Genomic DNA, 21,584 nt, shown 5'->3' with positions numbered 1-21,584 from the left:
GGGATACGTGTTTTTCGACACCATGCTGAGCTACTTTAAAATAGCCGGTTGTAGGCTAACAGAAGTTTATTTTAAAACGATAATAATATCGTAAAAACTAAAAACTTTAGTTATGAAAAAAGTTTTACCGGAGAGTTACCTGCAGAAATTTATCTTTGCCGATTGAAGTTGAATTCAACAAAAAAAAAAACTGCAGAGTTTACGGGATAATTTTTCAACGTTACTTGATAATTGTACACATGGAAAAGCGACTTATTTAATTCTATTCCACACTTCCTTTTCTAGATCGCTATGAAATATATATGTATATATGTACATATTATATTTTTTTCATTCATATCTAGTCCTACCATCGATCAGACATGATCGTGATCAACCTCATTATGCTTACTCATATTTTGGAGATATCAAAAGTCATTACACTACCGAAGATCACAGTAATCGCTTTTTGTTTAAACAAAATAAAACCGCAACTACATTTTTATGTCCTCAGTTTTTAAAAATGTAAACCATCCCCATACAAGGTATAAAACTATTTAATATACACTAAAAATAAATAGTATACAAATATAGATTGTACTGAGGAGACGAAATTTTTAACTGTCGATGCATGCGTAAAGTGTGCAATTAATAAAGTAGATAATATAAAAAACAATAGCTGTTGTAGAATAAAAAATAAATTCATAGAAAAAGAGGAAGTGTGAATAAAAAATGGGTTGGTGAAAAGATATATGAAATCGATCAGTAATTGAGAGGAAGGCAGAACCGTAGTAATGTATTTTTTTACACGTGGTAATAACGAACCGATCATTGGATTTAATCGCACAGCACAGTGTTACTTTTATTTAAAATTCTAAAGTATATTATTTATCGGCGACTACCTTAATTGTTAGTGTTATGATACGAATGTATTCTCTACTGTATTGTGTGTATAATATAGCATATACTTAAATTACATGAGTTTATAATGTAAGTATAATATGTATTTGTTGGCATGTTGCGACCAAGGATAACATAACTTCTATCTACTAACCTAATCCCGGGAAAGGGGCAATTGTGAATTCAGTTGCAATAATATTATTTGTACGTAAACATCATAGTTAATTAATACACCGATAACGGATGTACGCAAATAATATTCAAAGATGTTTAATTGAAATAAATACAGGAAAGCTAAAAATTATACGTCGACTTTACCTGTTAGACAATGTAATTTGTAATTGCTAGATGATTGTCTGGTAATTCGAACATTAGTTCGTATCAGATAAATTTATGCTATGCCCCCGCGTATCCTGTAGTCTGTGTTTTGAATTTAAAATAATGTTTAATTTCCTATAGATAAATAACGTTACTGCTTTTAAATATTTTCTACTGAGTACTAAATATAATGAATAAATGCAAATTATAAAGATCGATATTAAAAATGTATTATTTATTCATTTACTTAGTAATATTGTTTAAAAACTTACTTATGTTTATGTTGCACGAGTAATTTTAACACTGTTTTATTATTTTCATCATTATTTTGTTTTTAACAAAACATTTTTTTATTTTTTAACCAATATTACGTATATTTATTTTAAAACTATAAAAAAATAATGTTACAGGTTTTCACAACATATTTAAATAATTGGTAAAATAATTTAAAATTTAAAATGCGCATAACAAACAAAACTTAATTTTTTTAGTTTGGAAAACAAATTTTGTTATTCTCATTATTATTATTCGTATCGTTTGGTCGGCGTGGTGTATAGGCAATTTTTGTTCAATTTAGAACGCGCCGATTTCAAATAGTGTGCTGCTGCCAGTAACTGTTATAATAGATAAGTTTTTAAAATTCAGAAAACTGCTATGATTGTTATTTTATTTTACTGGCCGTGATAATAACAATTAAATCGCATTTTTACAACAGCGTGTTTTTCAAATACTGTATATTATACCGATTGTTGTTTATTATAATATACGATTTGATTAAACGTAGCCCGTAGGTAACGGATAACAAATCACACAATACACAATATGGGTATACATACATAATACAGGGTTACATTCATGTTATGATTATTGTGTCCGGTGCTTCGGTTATTAGCTTTTATATCCATAATCATGTTGTTGACACGACGGTCATTTTTACAAGTTATTGTAATACGACTGCCGCAACAAACGGCGCTGTGGACTGTAGTTGGGCGGGGTAAAAAAAAAAAAAAAAATAATTAAATCGAATAGTCAAATAAAACATGTTGTTATAGGCATATCCGCCACGCGATTTTTTTTATTCGTTATTACCCCCATAACAGCAATAACCAGCTTATAGACGATTCTACCCGTCGTCTGGTTTCGAAAAGTTCGACGGATCTATACCGTTATAATAATGATAATAATAATAATAATATATTGTAATCTGCATTAAAGCCGTTTACCGTAATATAATAATAATACAGGGCGAATAGCATATTACATAATATACATTTGTTATACGTATATATAGTACATATAAATATATATATATATATAAGGTATACACTATTATATTATACTCGCACGCGTTTACATGTATATATGTTTAGTTATTAATGAAGTTAACCGGCATGCCATCGCAATGTATATATATATATATATATATATATATGTGAATTATAATACGTATAATACACCGTGTTCCCGCGGCGCGTTTATTATTATAGATACGCTCGTCACAGTATCGATTTCGTTTCTTGCCGGTTGTGTTTGATTTCTACCCCGGCGGATTCGCTGCATTGTTCGTTAATAGTTTTCAAACGGGATAAACAATATATTAATACGTGCACGTACAATGTGCTTTGTGCGCACGCGCCTGTGTCGAACTAATTGTGGTACCTACCGCTTATGGTCCAACGCAAGTTTATATATATATATATATATAATATACCGTTCCCGGGCTAACGTATTTTATAGTAATACATAATATTACGATAACGGTATAGGCATTATGTGTACGCGCGTAACACATCGCGTCGACTACGCACGTCTTTGATAACGATTATGCGTGTATTATACATATTGTTATGTACATCAGACGGTTTATTGATAAAGTATCATAAGCGCACCGCGACGAAATATTATTGTATGCATGTCATGTGTGCTGCATTAAATAAATCGATTAGGAGGTACCTCCATGACTATAGCGTAGGTATGACATGGGTTAGTGCGTGTTAATGCTGCGTCCATACGCCCCCCACGCACTTTATTCGTACGATACTACAGGTACATAAGATTTTTTTTTTCAAATTAAAAATTGTGTATTTTCCATACGCCTTTTATGTGGGTTTAATATTTATCGGAACATATTTTATTTGACACATAACGATTTTTGTAAAATAAAATGACAAACTCTACACAGGTGTATTATGTTTTAATCTTATACATTATCTAACAGATTAATTTTAAGAGAAAAACAATTAAATTTATAGTTTATTTATAAGTATAGACTAGAAATTCAAAGGATTTGAGGGTCTGAACCAAGAATACATTTGAAGGAAAAAATGGATTTCATTAAAAAATATACCTTCTCGTACAGGTAACACGATTGATAAACATAAAACTAGATTTTGCGATCGCAGGTTATACGTATATAATTATTACATTATAAATAATAGAGTTCAGCCCGTATACGGCTCTATACGCTTCATTTAAGTACACCCCGTATATAGTCGATTACCCTACATCGGTTCAGTTAAGGTACACGGTATCATGTTCGGTGGACTGCGCCTTCAGTATCTCCCGCAAAATGCAACAACAACAACAACATCAATAACAAACCGAAATAATCCTGCTCAGAACTCCATTATATTTGCGTGATGCAAATAAAATATAAAAGTTATAGGCAAAGCGAAGTCCAAAATACCAAAGCACTGTCAGAATGAAATATTATAGACTCGTGTTCAGGAGTCAACTAGATTAATAATGTTATATGTAATCATTCGAAAACGAAACGCATGTGAGTATACTAAATATATTTATATTAAACAAGAGCGAGACCAATGAATGCGAAATATGGAAACATGGCCCACAACTCGGGGAGATGGAAAAAAAAACTAGTTGTCACGGAGATAGAATTTCTTAGAAAGATAGATTTACAGACCAAAAAAAAAAAAAAAGGTTTATATATATAATAAAATAAAAAGACTTAAATACATAATTAGATCTAACACCGAAGACCGGAGTACTGGAATTATTCGGAAAACCGAATTTAACGGCTGAAATAAGATATATGACAGCAAGTTTACTCGATCACGTACTAATAAGGGGGTTGAATCAATAACAAACGATGTACTAAACTAGAGGTTAGAAGTCTGTTTTTCAGCCGCAGGCCTCAATTCCTTCTAAAGGTAAGTGAATATATAGCACGTTGATATCAGTAATATTGAAACGGTTCTCGTGTGATCGGCAAACCGAACACTGACAAATATCTATTTCGGCATAATCTACATTGGCCCCCTATTGTTATACAAATATTAATTTTAATCGTTTTTATTCGTCGCGGTGTCAGTGTCGCCGCCGGAAACCTCCAGACTTCCCGAGATCGATCCCGCCCGTTTCCGTAATCCTCTAGAAACTATCGTGGCTGCAGCGCCTAACCTCGCGTTAAACGGTATATCGGCTATCCGCGGTATCCCCCCACTACGCCGCGTTTAACACTTTTGAAATAATTTACGCTTAGGTACCCAACACAGAAGGCAAAATAATAAAGCAAGTCGTCTATGATATACTGTATACAGTGAATTTTGGGGGGGGGGGGGGCGTGCTTACCTGTGTGTCGTTCCACCAAACGTGCAACCGGTAGTTGCGTAACAGCGTCGGGTTCTCGTTGATGTGATCGACGGCCAGTTTGACCGCCGGCATGACGCCACGGCCGACGCGGCCCTCGGGTATGCTGCCGGAAACGCGACCGCCGAACGGGAAGAAGCCGGCAATGTAGACGTCGTGTCGCTTGTTCGGCGTGGGCCGTTGACCGACGGCGGCGGCCGCGCACCACGCCATCAGCAGCAACCACGACCTCATCCTAAATCCTGCAACACGAGACAACGGATACACGTTAACAGCAATTCTATAATATTATTACAATACGATTACCAACCGAATAACTCGTTCGGCATGTAACGGGCGGGCCCGCTCTGTATTTCGCATAACACACATTTTACAAATATTTACATTACATCGAAGCACGATTACGTACACGTATACTCGTATTTATAATAATAATATAATGTTATGTTCGATTGAATAACAGACTTTGTAGACGTATGCGAATGTATATCGATTGTGTTTTAATAATATGTATAGCAAAATGAGAATGGTTCTAAATATTATTAAAAAAAAAAAACCACAATAATTATCGATAGACAACATCCGATTATGTATTCAACACGCGTCCGCAAAGTGTTCAAATTCTAGGAGTTGATCTATTCAAAAATAATATAGTCAATATAGCTTGGGTGTAATGATTTAAAAATAAAAAATGCATTGATATTTGATTGTGATTCGCATAAGTGATGATAATCGAATACAAGCTACATAGAGAGGTAACGCATAGAATCGTATATATAAGATCTTATAAATAAATAAAATGAGATATCATAAAACTTATAAAATACGAGACAGTATAAAACAAATGTTGATTCAATTATCTTCTACCTTTTGATGTTCAAATAGGTTCACATAAACCAAATATCAAAAAGTGAAACAACCAAAAAAAAAAAAAAAAATTAAATAAAAACAAATAAAAATGATAAAATCAGAAACGTTATGTAACAATCTAAAACGTTACGTTATTATATTTTCGGTATTATTTTGTCTCGTTTTATTTTTACTTTTTTTTATATTTTACAATAGGAGAAGAGGAGATGATGACGTGTGCCGTATTATATCGTATCGTATAATAAAACGAATATGTCTACAGGGGACTTTCATAAGCTACCTACGAATTAAAATGTTTCTGATGGTTCATACGGCTAGAAAATCTCAGTGTTGATTAATAAATAATGGATAACTTCATATTGTTGAAGGAAAACTCATTAGATTTGCATTTCTGATGACCGTTAATAATAATTAATATTTAGCAGCAACCCGGTAGTGTGACGTCACAATAATTATGCACTTTGTAGTGTGTAGCTACTATGCCATACTACTGCGCATATAATACATTCACGTGGAGTTTTAACTTACATCAATAAATTAGAACACGATAACGTTAATTACTAAATAAAACAATGTTAAGGACATCATTCACGATACCGCGTTGTTAAGTACATTACATGAATGCAATTATTACAGTTATTATTTATTTTAATTTTAAATTGATTTAAGAATACATAATACAATAATACGTTTTTACATATACATAGTAGTAATAACGAGTAAAAATGATAATTCACATAAATATAATATGTGTACGCATGCACAGCTTTTAATCTTTTTTATTTGATTCATTCTGTTAATTATTTTTTTTTTTATTATTATTAAAGATTCATTTCATATATCCAATATTATATCAATTTTCAATAGGTATGTGTTTTGTGTATTAAATTCATATTAATATAAACAATATCCCAATGTGTTCAAAGTAAATTAATTGGTTCTATGACCTTGACTTTTTTTTTTATACTAAATTACCAACAATAACATATTTGTGGAATATTACATCGGAAAAAAAACATTATCCACTCATATAATTATTTATATACAGTATACTATTTTATTAGTTATTCGCTGCATGTTTTCTCGGGTTAGAAAAAATTTCAAAAAATTTTAAAAATTATACATAACTTTAAAGAAATTTTCCTATGAACTGAAATAATATTACTATTTTTTAGTTTTTTTTTTTTTTTTTCATATAAACTAATTTATCCAATCACCCCATTCAGTCGATGACTGACGTACAAAAATGAACTACTGGTATATGAGTACTAATATTCAAAATATATGTAATACATAAATAGTTTAATTTAATATTCTGCCTAGTGTTGCATTAATCATGTTAGATCTGTGAAGACAGACGTATACTTCGATAACCACTATTTAGTTTTGAATGTTCCGTCGTCGCTATTCCAAGTTATAATAATATTACAATTTCTGTGTGACATATTTGACAAGTGGATTGGATGCGGTAGCAGTAGTTACCCTGTGAGTCATAGCCACCATTTACACACGAAGCATCGTTCGTAGTCGCTAAATCGTCATGACATTTCGATAAATTGTATACACCTGAGGTTTAGTGGTCTGATATTTGAATTCAATCGATCCACGAGAAGAACCAAAGTTTAAGATAGGCAACTAGGTCAGCAGATTCAGGTATAATATATCGGGTCAAGCGTTGTAGCGGAAAATAGGTTAGAGTAGTAATATTACAGCGGCAGTAGAAACGGTGACGGTAACGAAAGATTTGCTCAAAAGAGATTTAGAGTTATTAATATACTAGTAAAATTTATTATGGACACGATCATATCAGAAATATTGCAGTACCTGTAATTATAGTGGTTATTTAATCCATACATTTTATCATGGTAAAACTGTATAAACATATGATTATTGTTTATTAATATATTTTTATTTAAATAAAAATAGTTTACTATAAAAAAAAATATTTCCTTTGATTACTGGATCTTGAAATTGTATTCAGTCATTGTAAAATATAAACATATTATGCGTTAGGTGTACCGATTTTATTATTAAAAATGAACATTACTTGATCATTTAAACATGGGCTATATTGATTTCACCTAAGTTAGTTAGCTTATTACCACAATAATATTGTGTTTTACACTTATTATTCATTATGAATTAAACGAATAGACACAATGGTAGTACACTACAGCAGGATGAAAAATGAAAACAAATTGAAAATGCGTTTTGAAAAAAAATATCTATGCAATTACACACCTTAATTTAAATATTATATCTAATGATTTCTTTATCTCTTTATTTCGGTTCAGAAACCATGACCCATTCTTTAATTCTATAAACGAGTGACTTTCAACTCACTGTTTTTCGAACTTTTAGTAATTATTATAACATTATTCGTTATTATTACTCTTATGAGGAACCCCGAAGCGAGCAATTAAGCAATTTACAACCATTAAAAATATAATGAAAGTGTAAAATATAAATATCATAGAAATTATATCATAAATAGTATTTATTTATTTTTTAATATATTATTTATTATTAATTATTGTATTTTGTAGTGTTTTTCAAGACAACACAAAATGTTGCAATACATAAAAATTAAATTTTATTTACATTGTTATTAAATGTTATGTATTTTAAAATATTCATTTAATTTTAAAATAATGGGTAATATAAAAAAATATTAAATTGGTATCAGATAACCATTATATTTTTGTTTTTCATTCTGTGGTGAACTCGAGTTTCTTAAGTTCTTTAACACTAAAACAAATAAAAATCTCTGTAGGTTTCTGGATTGTTTAAGTAATGATTATACGCATGATCGTTAGTATTGTACGTACACTGCCTATTTCTTAACTCTAAAAAACAACGGTTTTATTCATTAATTTTATTATAGTATTATTATTTGATATTTAAATAATAACAGAATAGGTCTAAAAAAAATGTTAATATTTAATATCTATATTAATGTACAATTATTATTTATACTTGCTCATAATATATGAAACGGTTTGTATTGTGTTCTTAGTAGGAATGAATACGAATTTCATAATAGGAGTTTTGCACAATAGTATTACAGGCAATATTTTATTTAATATGACGTAAAACAATATTGCATATATTTTAAAATAAACATTTTCATTTTAGTTATTGTTCATTACACTTAAATTGCATAGTTGTTTTGTTTCAAAAAACTTTATACAGCCTAAGTCATACTAAGTTTTCAATAAATTATCAGCTTAATTAGATAAGTTATGGATGTCAATGTTTAAAAAAATACATTATTTGTTTTCAAATTTTAAATAAAATTAATTGGCGGCCATTTTAGAACGTAATATTAATATATCGTTTTACAAATAAGTGAGAAGTAGACGTATATAATTATTTTAAGTCTTAATGTCATTATAGTAGGTCATTTTTTTTTTTTAAACAATAAAAATAAAATCGATGAACCTACAATAGAAGCCCAGTGTGAAAATAATAAATGATTTCTAAATATTATCCAATCCAATGAGATAATAATAATTTGTTAGGTAATTTAACTACGTGCTATAATATGTCAACCATCAATATTATGTGTGGGACTATGGTAATGTATGAGGTTAAAATTATATCTCTGTATTGGTACGTGTTTAAGATTTTTAAGGACCTTTTTATAGAACCGTACATTTTAAGCATATATTATATCCGCAATAAACATGTTTACCAAATATTGAGAAAATCGGATTTTTTTCTCAAAATAAAATGTTGTGAGTATATGTATTATAATGTAATATGTGTTTTTTTTTTTTAATTAAATATTAATATTTACTTAGATAATAATAATATTATAAAGTATTCACCATTAAAATACCCACTACTAACCTATATGTAAACGAAAATATGATATTATTCGCGATACTGATAATAATATTAAATACGAGATACCACAATAGTATCGCCAAGATACGCCACATTGGTCGCAACTAATATCACTCAAAAGTCATAATATTATGACATACGTGTGCACATAATACACGCTAGAAGAATGGTCTAGTGATAAAAAGAGATTATTTTATTAACTATATATATATATATATCGGTCGTAAAATAGTACAATAGTAGGTACCATATAGTTTTGAGAACGCGACTCGCGTATTATTATTTATCGTTATTTATTATCATTACAACTATCGTTTCACGAACATTATAAACATCAGCTTCGTCGTCTACATAGTACGTAATATCGCAACAGCATAATACGCGTACGGCGCTTATGGCATGATACCGTAATCAGATTTTGGAAATCGTGACCGAGCGCGCGGTTTTAATTGACTGGCACAGCGAGAATTTCGTCGACACCAACAAGAGGCTTAAAAAGGCCCAGTTCGCTTCGTCTATAAACGCAGCAAGCGGATTACGCGCGTTGAACACACAGCGACTGTCATGACGCGTCTATAAATACAATATGTGTATATGATATTATAATCCTGTCAGAAGCATTAATGCATATATTATACAATAATATAGTAACACAGCCGGTGGCGTTTGAAAAGTGCGGTTTGCTGCACCGTCGGGCGTCTTAGTCAACGCGTCCAATATCATCGTGTATTACGATGATATCTCCACGTCGTCGTTAATAACATCGTTATTGTACCGCTAGTCTCGATTTGGAAATCATCGGTTTTACTCGGTACCGGTGCGTTTGACCGAGGAAAAAAGTTTGGCTGGGCCACAAATATTAAGTTTTGCCTCCCCCCCTCCCCGGTATATAGGTAGGTATATTTAGTTATTAATTGTTTACGTTATAAATCCGTGCTTATTCCGAAGTTTTATAGGACATATTTTTTTCACTCAAGTCAATAATTACCAAACAAATTAACTAATATTTAGCACTCGATAAAAACAGAATATATAATATTGAATTTGAAAATATGTGCACAGCTTTTATTTAATAAATCATTTTGTTTTTTTGCAATGTCAATACTGTCTTCAACGTCAACATTATTAAATAATAGGTATTTGTATTTATATTTTTTGCTTTTCCCGTCCCGCATAAGTGTTGGATTATTATTTATCAGTCGTGATAATCATAATATTTAAAACATTCTATAATATATTCAGATAAAAAAATTAATAATGATATAACGGTATAATATTTTTTTATCAGATCACTGATTTTAGCCATTAATTTGTCCCATACGAAAAAAATAGGCGATATCACCATATTGCTTTTAATTATTATGTATAAAAATAATTAATAGAAGAAACAGATGGGATACAGATCCGCGGGTGGTATATTGGACGCACTTGTTTTGCTTTACCATACTTTGCAGCAAGACAATAATGTACATAGGTATACCATACCCTTGTTAACACAAGTTGCTGTACCACACGAATTTTTTGGGTTACACGAAACTCAAATAAATGTTATGATCCATACTTTATCGTTTTGTTGGTCTACGCAAATATAAAACACTGATTTTTATATTCATTGTATTATAATATGTAGTTATGATTTTATTTATTATTCAATATTACAGCTTTGGTAAGTAATAGGGATTAGACGTTTGAATTCTAGATAGTAAATTCTAGATTTTGAATTAATTATTTTGAGCATAATTAAGTTTACCTTATAAATGATATAAATAAATATGTATTTTTTAATTTTAAGTAATTATTTTACATCGAAACGACCCACATCGATTCTATTTACATTTATTTAACATAGTAACTTTTCGTTGTATAATATAATATACAAATAAACTAAATGAAAGTATTAAGGATTCTTTACTAAATGTCAGCAATAAATATTAAATTTTAAGAATAAGACTCATTCGGAAATTAAAAATTAAATCCTTTTCAGACTATGTAAATTAATAAAACATTTTAATATAAAAATATTCAAGTTAAAATATCACAGTTAATAACTTTTCTCAATTTAGTATAAAATCTCGAAAAAAACATTTTAAATAGGTTATTTTATTTTCCTACCTAGTTAAAGAACGCATTAAAAAAAAAAAAAAAAAAAAATTAATCAGGTACAAAATAACAGATTCAATATCAAAGGCTAGTGCCTTTTAAAGTATATCATATTTCATTTTACAAAGAGTGACAAAAAAATTAAAAAAACCCTCAACCCTTTTATATTTTACTCGATGGTTGTATTATTACGCTCTGCAGATATCCCAAGTCATGTGGCCAACAAAGGTTGAAAAATGCTACTACAATTTAATAAAATCCATTGAGATATTATATCGTTGAAAGTTCGAAAACATATATGTACTCAAAATACTTTTGTAACCTAATTATTATTCAAATAAACATAATAACGGTCTGAAAACATTCTCTCTAATACAAACCCATATATTTAACAAATTAAACATATTTTAGAAAGAAAAAAAAAATTACAATATTATACAACACTGGACATGCAAGATATAATATTGAATCGTCCGAGTCGATCTTTATTAGGTTTGCCTTACTTGATTGAGGACAGTATACTTAGTATGGGATAATATTTATTTAATAATGTGAAGATAATGTATTGGATACATATTATACAAGGGTAATAGTAGTTCTTAGTATAATTTGAGTATATTCATTATATAAATGTATACCTACAGCTATATTAAAATTACAAAATAATATTTCTAAAATAAAATAACGGGATGATAATATTATCTACTAAATGATTACACATGCATTTTTACTAATGCACGTGCATAGTTTTTGATATTTTAGTTTGAAACTGTTATCGCACAACTTCAGATAACTAAGAAAGCTATAAATGTAATAATCTTGATAATATTATTAGTCTAAACAATAATTATCTATTACGTTTCTCCCACTTTATCCCTATATGTATATCGTATCTAATATTTATACGGTAATTTTTATATACTAATCTATGGTAAAATGTTAATAATGTCACAGTTACAAACATACTTACTTTATACATGTAAAAATAATATATTATTTCACTTAAATTTGTGTATCCTTCCCTTATTTACTGTTCAATAACGAATAATTTTATTAATTTTTTTTTCATTTCATTATGTAACCATTAATTTAACGTTAAAAATATAAGTATTATTATTTTTTTTTTTCACATGACGATGCAAAAGTTACATTATTATACAGTGGATGCTATTTTCATAAAATTCTTGGTTATAGCTTAAACCATTTCATAAAATATCAAAGAAATAGCTTTTATTACTTTCATCGGGAATAATTTATTTCAAGAAAACGGATTCAGTTAAAAATACTATTTTATGTACAGACAAAAAATAAATTATGAGCTTTTTCGTTATTATAAAACCACTCACCACTGTACAAATTTACAACTGAAACAATGTTAGGAACATGATACTATACTTAGATTACGTAGCTTTAAATAAATTCCGCAGGTTCAGTAAAATATAACCGTGGTTAAGTCAAAACTAATTTAGTTAAAAGATTTGAAATAATCATAAGGGGATATAAAAATGATTTGTATCACAGAGAATGTATAAAATAATGAAAAACTACGAATTTTTCTGACCATTTTATTTGTTACATTTGATTTCAGGGATGATACTAGATAGTTATTTATGAAATTAATAAATCTAATTACTGATATTAAAGCGTAATGCTATTATAACGTACCATATTTTATAAGTTACATATTATACCATGCGAAAACACAAGTAATACATTTTTAGTTCTATAGTATTTTGACCATAAATGTTTTGACTTACTAAATCAGTACCACGAATTCTTAAATTATAAAAAAAAAAACTTTTGTAAATATTATTATACGTAAGTTGGCGTGTATTTCAAGAATTTTGCATTAAAATCTTACAGTGGTTGTATAATCATAAATTCATTTTGTATAATTTAACTCAAGATAACATTTTTTATTGAATTGTTTTTTGTTTTTTAACTTGATGAGTTTAATTTCAATTTTAAATATAGTCCAGAAAAAAACTTTTTGGAGTTCATGGATTGTCAGAATGTAAAACTAACAACAACAATAAATCAAATAGAATAATACAAAAAACAACTAAATTCCAAATAGTGAGTCTACAATGTACATTTCAAAACAATTCGTGTACTCAATTTACATATTTTGTTAAAATTTTATTTCGAATACATAAACTTTCTATCAATTTTTTGGATATCGAGTTTTCACTGTTATTAACGAAAAAAACTCCTATATATAAGTTTTAGAAAATTTGAATAGCGAAATATTAAAATTAATTTTTTTGTGATATTCCAGTTATTGTTCTTAGTGAGATAATTGCTTTCTATTTTCGAACATAATATAATTTTAACTTATAAAATATATTAATTGAAAAAAAAATTAAATATTTTTATGATTTCATAATATAGATTACCGTGTAATATTATGAAATATTATAAATACTGTTTTCATGGGTCATCATGACGAGAATTTCCAGAGAATGGGCATGAATACAGGAAAGTTTGTGACAGTAATTGTAAGCAACACGCCACCTTCTAGAAATATTTTTCAATCGTTTATCAAATTACGTATATATATATATAGGTATAGTAGGTCTGAATACAGGTTTATCAAACACGCCTAAGGCTTCACATTGTTTTCTTTACTGGTAATCTCTCGGTACGTATTACAATAATATATTGTTATCAAGATCGCGTTGGAACATGCTCATTTAACAGCTCTCGCCTTTAATTTGAGGCTTAATTCGTCCATCTTTCGCAGCTGTCCTAGTCATCACACGGTTATAATGTTTGCGAATCCTTACGCATCATTTCCCATTTCTTAGCTTTGTCTTGATGCAACATTTCCTTGAACAGATGATTTAAAGCGTTTATTTTATTAGCATTGGCGCCAACTGTTATGTTTTTACATTGACTTAAAAAAAAAAAAAACGGTGTACGCGGAACCAATCGTTTGACTGTGTAAAAAAACTGTGCTGCTTAAATATTTTGTCGTTCATTTTTCCAGATAAGCCAATTTTCCAATTAAGTTCTTATACTTGAACAAAAATACACCAAATGCAACATCATGTTCTACCTAAGACGTAAATATATTTTTATCAACAAAGCTGTAAAATTGAGGTTATACAACTAGTAAGAATTCGTAATAATATAATAATAAAAATAAAAACAACATTTTTCTTTTTAAATATAATTTGAGATTAAGGACGGAGAAGAAAAAATTTTACTTTGAGTGAGGTTGCTTTATTTTTTAAACCATGGTAAGCTTAGATTTACATAATTTAGTAGAAGCATATAAATATTAGTCATTGGATATGGTTGTGGAGAAAAATTAAACAAAATACAGAATGATAGAATGATTTGTTTTATTTGACGGATAAAATTACATTCCCATTTTTTTTTTTGTTATGTAACGCCACTTTTTGTTGGATCGACGTGTCATTTATTCGTGTCTGTAATATCTGTCCGAAAAAGTATATTTCCATCAAAGCATGATTTGACATTATTCTTCGGCATTTTATCTTTATAGCGTGTACACTTGTGAACGTCGATGACCAACATTATCACATCGTAACGTAATTGTATTTTGGACGAAAGATGTTTTATGTATGTTTCTAAAATATTTTCGGTGCCGGTAATACACTATCGTGTGTCGGTAGATTTTGAAATTATTACGCGTATGAAATTCAGTGGTCACAATAATCGTATATTACGGACATTTAAATTTAATTAAAATGTTAATAGTAGTAACTCACTTATATTGCTTAATAATCCCACACAGGTGTAATAGCTATATGTGTTTTATCAATGTATTAAAATACACTCATCCCTAGTCATACAACGCGTATTTAACTACGTTTATATGTTGCAAATACCGAAATGAAAACATCTATTGAAATAGAAAAAAACACCATATAGCAGCTATTTGCCGTCATTTCCGTTAGCGTAGATTTAGCTCCATTACATTGATTATTATTATATCTGTTTTCGACGTTTACTAACTTCCATTTCTAATTATTTTTATTTTAGTTCCATAATCAACTTTAATCCTATGGAATGCCTTGAAATTCCATGGTATTTATTATTGTGTGTGTGTATATATATACAATAATATATAATTTGTATGAAGGTTTTTCCTAGGTTTATCGTCCTTTACACGGATTAGTGAGAATGAAAAGTGCCAAGCAGTAGCATGATAATCTTTCTTCTAAAACAATAGTCCATACAATAGTTCTACCCCATACACAGATATATATATTATGGTCGTCTCTGATCGTAAACATCCAAAATTGTATTTAATACTAAAACTAAATAACAGATACAATCAACTTCTTCGATCAATTTACCAGTATATTAACTGCCTATATCTCATGTTTGATCTTTTTTATTGTTTAGATATTTATTTAAAAAAATTATAATAGCAGATGTATAGTGTTTTTTCATTACATATAACGTATTTGACTATTTCATGAAAAAGAGTAATTAACTATTATTTTAATAATACACTTAATGATTGATATTTTGTACGTTCTAATTAACTTTTATTATATATTTATTTTATCTTTAAGTATGATATGCTTAAGAATTATTGATAACACTAATATTTCGGTGTTCTAAAAATAAATTTACGAATTGTTACGTTTGTAAAAATAAATGTATTAAATACACAATGCACAAACACACGCCTATAAAACTACATAAATACAACATGTTTATTTACGCAAAACACAACACATAACATCCTGTCGGTGTACATCAATAATTGCATCATAAACATGGTTATTAACGGTAATTTATTATTGGCAAGCGCCAAAGGTAATCAAGAGCTGTTCAAACATTGTAATATTTTGTGTTTTTTTTTATTTAAACTCATTTATCTATATGTGTTTAATTCATTATCCATCTCATAATATTTTATAGAACGGACTGTTACAAAATTAAATTATGAACAAACAGGTTGGAACAAGTACCTACTCATGGCATCCGAGCCAACTACGTTAAGCATTATTTCATAATGTCAAAAATATATTAATATTACCTATAAATGTAATTCATATTTAATTATAATACGTTATTTAAATCTATATCAGTGTACACGTAAATAAAATATATTTATTAGTTCAGTATTATAGACGACGATATTGATTTATAAAAATGTATTTATACGTAATAAATATGGAGATTATGGTAAATATGTGATTTATAGGCATTGAAATATATTCAAGTATAAATCAACGGTTAAATACAAGAAAAAAAGAATATTCTATAATATTTACATAGGCGATTTATTAGAATTATACTCAGTGTACGAGTAGTAAGTTGATATTTTTATAATAACTGCAATAGTTACAAATGAGTTATATAATATAAATAATAATTAATAATGATTATTATACACGTTTGTGGAATGCCAAAAACAATTGTACACATTATACATCTAACGCATTACACTCGGTTTCCCAGTAAATGTTTGTGATGTGGAAAAGCAAGATAAAATATTGTTTGTTGTTGGATTAAAATTCTTATAAGTAATATCAAAATTTTATTTCAAATTTTACAGCAGTTTATTGCTGTTTACAGTATCATATAAATATCAAATGTCGAAGTAATTAGTATTTAGTAAATTATTTAAAAACATTTAAAATGTATACACATCGAGTTATAACAATAATCTTAATACATATACCTATTGTTCGTGGAGCTTATTATAATGATATATTCATATATTATGCTTATTTCTTAATGTTTTATATTTAAATGATATATGATGCTCACATTCCCTAAGTCAAAATTAATACGGTAAACGAAGTATATTGATGACTTAACCGTTACAAATTCTAGGTCATCAGGTTTAGGTTTCTATGTTTGATGGTAAGTTTTGCTCTATAATAACTATTGTGTTGGATGTGTGTATAACAAAATAAAATTTAAAAAAAAATTTAATCTTGACTTTAGAATAATATAATACAATTCTATGTCGACGTTTTGTAATCGACCCGTGGCCTTTTTACATTTCAATTAAAATAACGCGACTCGAGGTTTTATGATTTTTTATTTTTTTGTTTTTAAAAAGCACCATCAAAAGCGATCCCGCTGACGTTATTTATTTATTCCGCCCGCAATAGCCTAGCAGTCATGACAGTGCAAAAACTAAACTTTATGACGGACTCAAAGTGGATGGATATTTTTTCGTCTCCACTGTGAAACTTTTTAAATCATATTATTTTATTATATAGATATAATATAAAATGTTGTTTTATTCTGAGTAAAAATAATCGTTTAACGGGCTTTCACCACTTTAATATAATATATGTAAACGGTTACCTGTTCGCATGGATATAATAGGTATACATTATAACTGTTTATTTTATGACCGTGAAGAGGTATATGTTTATGTATAATTATACATAATATATATATAAATATATGTAATATGTACATACATACTTACAGACCCATTCGTATTATCAAACGAAAATTGGTCATTTTTCTACATTACCACGTTTACGCTTAACTTTGAATATTTTTTCCTCGCAATTTACATTTTTCGTTACATTTTTTTTTCAATGGGTTATTAACGGACTTTGATGTTTGTATTATGTATAAATGACGAGTGGTATGAGTAAACACCGAAAGCTGCATCTCATTCCACACAAAATTATTTCAGAAGGTAGTCCATTAACGAAAACGGATACAAACAAGTGCCTGCTTAGTATTTATAATTTTTTTACGTGCTATAGGTACTGAAACAGTATAGGCAGTGTGTGAATTATTAAATAAGACAAACTATGACACGAACCTTAGAACTGCTTATCTAACTACTTCCAAGGGTATACTCGATTATTTCTTCTATTTTTATTGCACGTAATATTATAATATATTGTGCATAGGTGATAGGGTCTAACCTTAAAGTTTTTCTTTGTGCAATATTTATCACCACTATAATATATTGATTTTTGTATTAGTTTGAGTTACGGTATAGTGAGAACTTTTGATTCGATTGTTTTTAAGTAAATTAACTGGTGATTTTGTGCCAATTTGTAGGTATAATAATTTATTTTATTCATGGTGAATATGGATGGTTGTATATAAACTGCTTTGTTTAACTACAAACTAACTTAGTTTTAGAACATACTGAAATTCTAATTGCTTATATGGAGTTTGGTTATATTATACAAATAGTGTTGGCATGTACACATATATTCTCCAAAATGTTACATCGCGCAGTAGTTAAAAAAAATGTTAGATGGAAAATTGTGAAAAATAAATAATAAAATATACGACTATAGATACAGCCGAAGTTAATATAAAATAAAAAATAAACAAGTAAACGCTGCGACAAAAATAAAATAAGTTTTTATACTTAATAGTTTTAGATTCTGAACGGAGTGATAAAAATGCTTTGATTTTCAGCTAAAGGAACAGTTTCCAGAAAATTGAATATACTTGGTATTTTTGGTGATCAAAAGTTATACATTTTCAGTATTTTTCAAAATAATTGGGGAAAAACAAAAAAACAAACTTATAACGATTATAATGATTTAGAAGCATTAGCAAAACTTAAAAAATTCTACTAAAAAAAATTATTGTAAAATATATTTAAAAACAATATTTCAAACTTGTATTACGTAAATCAGTTGAAATGTGTAATAGTTATAAGCACACAGATATTATTGTAAATATAGGTGTACTTACAATGGTCGTTCTAAAATCGTTATTTGAAAACAATGGAATGAATTAAACACAAAAATATTTGTTTGATGGATATGTAAAATATGTATGTAATAAAATAACAATTTACACAAAATTATAAAAATTAGGTATTTATTTTGGTAAACAACAAAATATCTTCCATCTCAAAACGTCCAGGAATTCGAGAAATATATTACATTTAAATCTGTGAGTGATAAAGTGATATGTATATGTTTTTATGTAATAAAATGATAATACCAAACATATATTATATACCTATGTTTAGTTTATTAACTATTACCTGAATCAGTAATCCTAACCAAATGTTATAGGTATTATGCCATGATTAATTTTCCTTCTCTACAATAATATGAATATATGTGTATATATAACAATAGTTGGAGTATCAATTTATTTTTTTATTAATTGCGTACAATAAACTTTATTATTTTTGTCAAGAAAAGAAAATGTTGAAGTCAATCAAGAGCATTTATCACCGGTACGTCTGTAATTAGGTTATCATTATGATATCAACCAGGCCCTAAAAATTATTCTTCTTGTATTTTAACCACCTGCTATTTAAAACATAATTTATCCATTTTAGATTATTAATTATTTGATCTTTGATTACAGGGTTAAAGTAAAAATATCCAGTTATTAATGTAATTTGAAAATTAATAACCGTGGATAATTAAAATTTGAAACATATAACTTATATAATATGTGAGCGTGTGTGTGTTTTTATTCTTCTATTTCCATTTCCGCTGTCCATTGTGGAAGCGAAACCGATTCGTGTCGGGTAACGTCCAGGCGACTGGAGGGTTTGTGGTGGTCAGCAAAATCAAAGTCGATGGCGCGCGGCGGTCCGTATATATATATTTGATACAACAAAATCGAATTCGTCCAACTCACAGTAGCCTCTGCGACGATGTCCCGCGCAAGCCACTCGCACACCGATAAAATATTACACGTGAACAGACAAACAGACACACGCACACTCACACTTCAGCGATAATAGTGGCGAATGAACGGTACACGTGGGGGACGGGTTAACGAGTCCCCCGAGAATCTTCAACCTCCCTCTGTCCCATTGGTCCAGAGATCATAATTTTTATTCTACACGGCGCGCCCGTCGTAGTCGTCGAAACGGTGTTGGCGATACATATTTTTCTTTTTTTTTTTTATGTACATTTATTATCATTATTTGTCGTTGCAGTCTTTGCGGAAATGTTAACACTGCAATAATACAAATATATATGTATGCGTAGCCAATGGCGAATCTAGGATTATTATTTTTTTTTTTTTTTTTGTAAGGGGACTAACATTTTTCATATTATTATATTCATATCGTATTATTTTGTAAACACAACGTTTAGGATTCGATTTTAGGTCTTACATGTATAATATATAAGTATACCCTTGAATCCGCCACTGTGCGTAGCGCCATATACACATAACGTCACGATCGTACATGCAGTGTACTATAACTACTACTACTACTACTACTACTATACCCGCCTAGTATCGGACTGTTTGCCACCACATAATATATATATGAGACATATTTATACTTATTATACGTACCTATAGCAAAAGTTTTCTCGTATTCCGTAATAATACAAATACTGTATATTCATAAACTATACGTACTTTGTTTATTTTCTAAACAATAGTTTCGAGGAACGCGTTCTCGGCGATTCGCCTTATATATTATACTATAAGTAGCCACGCACTAAACGCGCGCGTATTATAATACTGTACGTTTACACACGACGTGTAACACTCACTGCGGATGAGTGTCGACGACGGTCATTCTTTCGTATATATTATGTAATAATATAACTTATTACTATATTATAATCATCATACACCTTTGCATACCCGTTTCTCGTAATCCTTTTCTCGTTACACAAATATACGCACGCACACGTTATATATATGTATATAAAACGTGGACGACGTCCTCATTAAATCTGTCCGACTCCATAACAATGTATTCGTACGTGACCAGAATCGGTGGTTACTGCCAAAGGATTTAACGCCGAAAATTGATATTCGCCACCGCCGCCGCCGCCGCCATCGAGCCGTGCACTTGTATCGATATACCGCGCACCGCAGCTTTAAATGTTTTCTAGGGATCACTACGGAATTCCGTTTGAAGCTCCGTGCAGATTGTATCCGATCGTAATTGCGCGATTGTACGCGTCCGTACGACATAACACTTAATTTACGACGACATTACGCGATATTATATTATTATACTCGATTACAAAATAATCCAATTA

At 29.1% G+C, this 21,584-nt stretch overlaps 1 protein-coding gene across 4 annotated transcripts in view; it reads right to left on the bottom strand.

Annotated features, from left to right (window-relative positions):
- Positions 1-21,584, bottom strand: part of LOC113550378 (gamma-aminobutyric acid type B receptor subunit 2) — a 274,638-nt gene that overhangs the window by 134,716 nt on the left and 118,338 nt on the right. For all 4 annotated transcript variants that reach the window (XM_026952151.1, XM_026952149.1, XM_026952150.1 and 1 more), the window contains one exon: positions 4,789-5,048. In XM_026952151.1, the coding sequence (XP_026807952.1) occupies positions 4,789-5,040 (252 nt within the window). In that variant the 5' untranslated portion in view covers positions 5,041-5,048. The remainder of the gene's footprint in view (positions 1-4,788; positions 5,049-21,584) is intronic.

This window comes from Rhopalosiphum maidis, chromosome 4 (assembly GCF_003676215.2).
Source record: "Rhopalosiphum maidis isolate BTI-1 chromosome 4, ASM367621v3, whole genome shotgun sequence".
Lineage (NCBI taxonomy): Eukaryota > Metazoa > Arthropoda > Insecta > Hemiptera > Aphididae > Rhopalosiphum > Rhopalosiphum maidis.
This window is presented reverse-complemented; position numbering and strand designations above follow the sequence as displayed.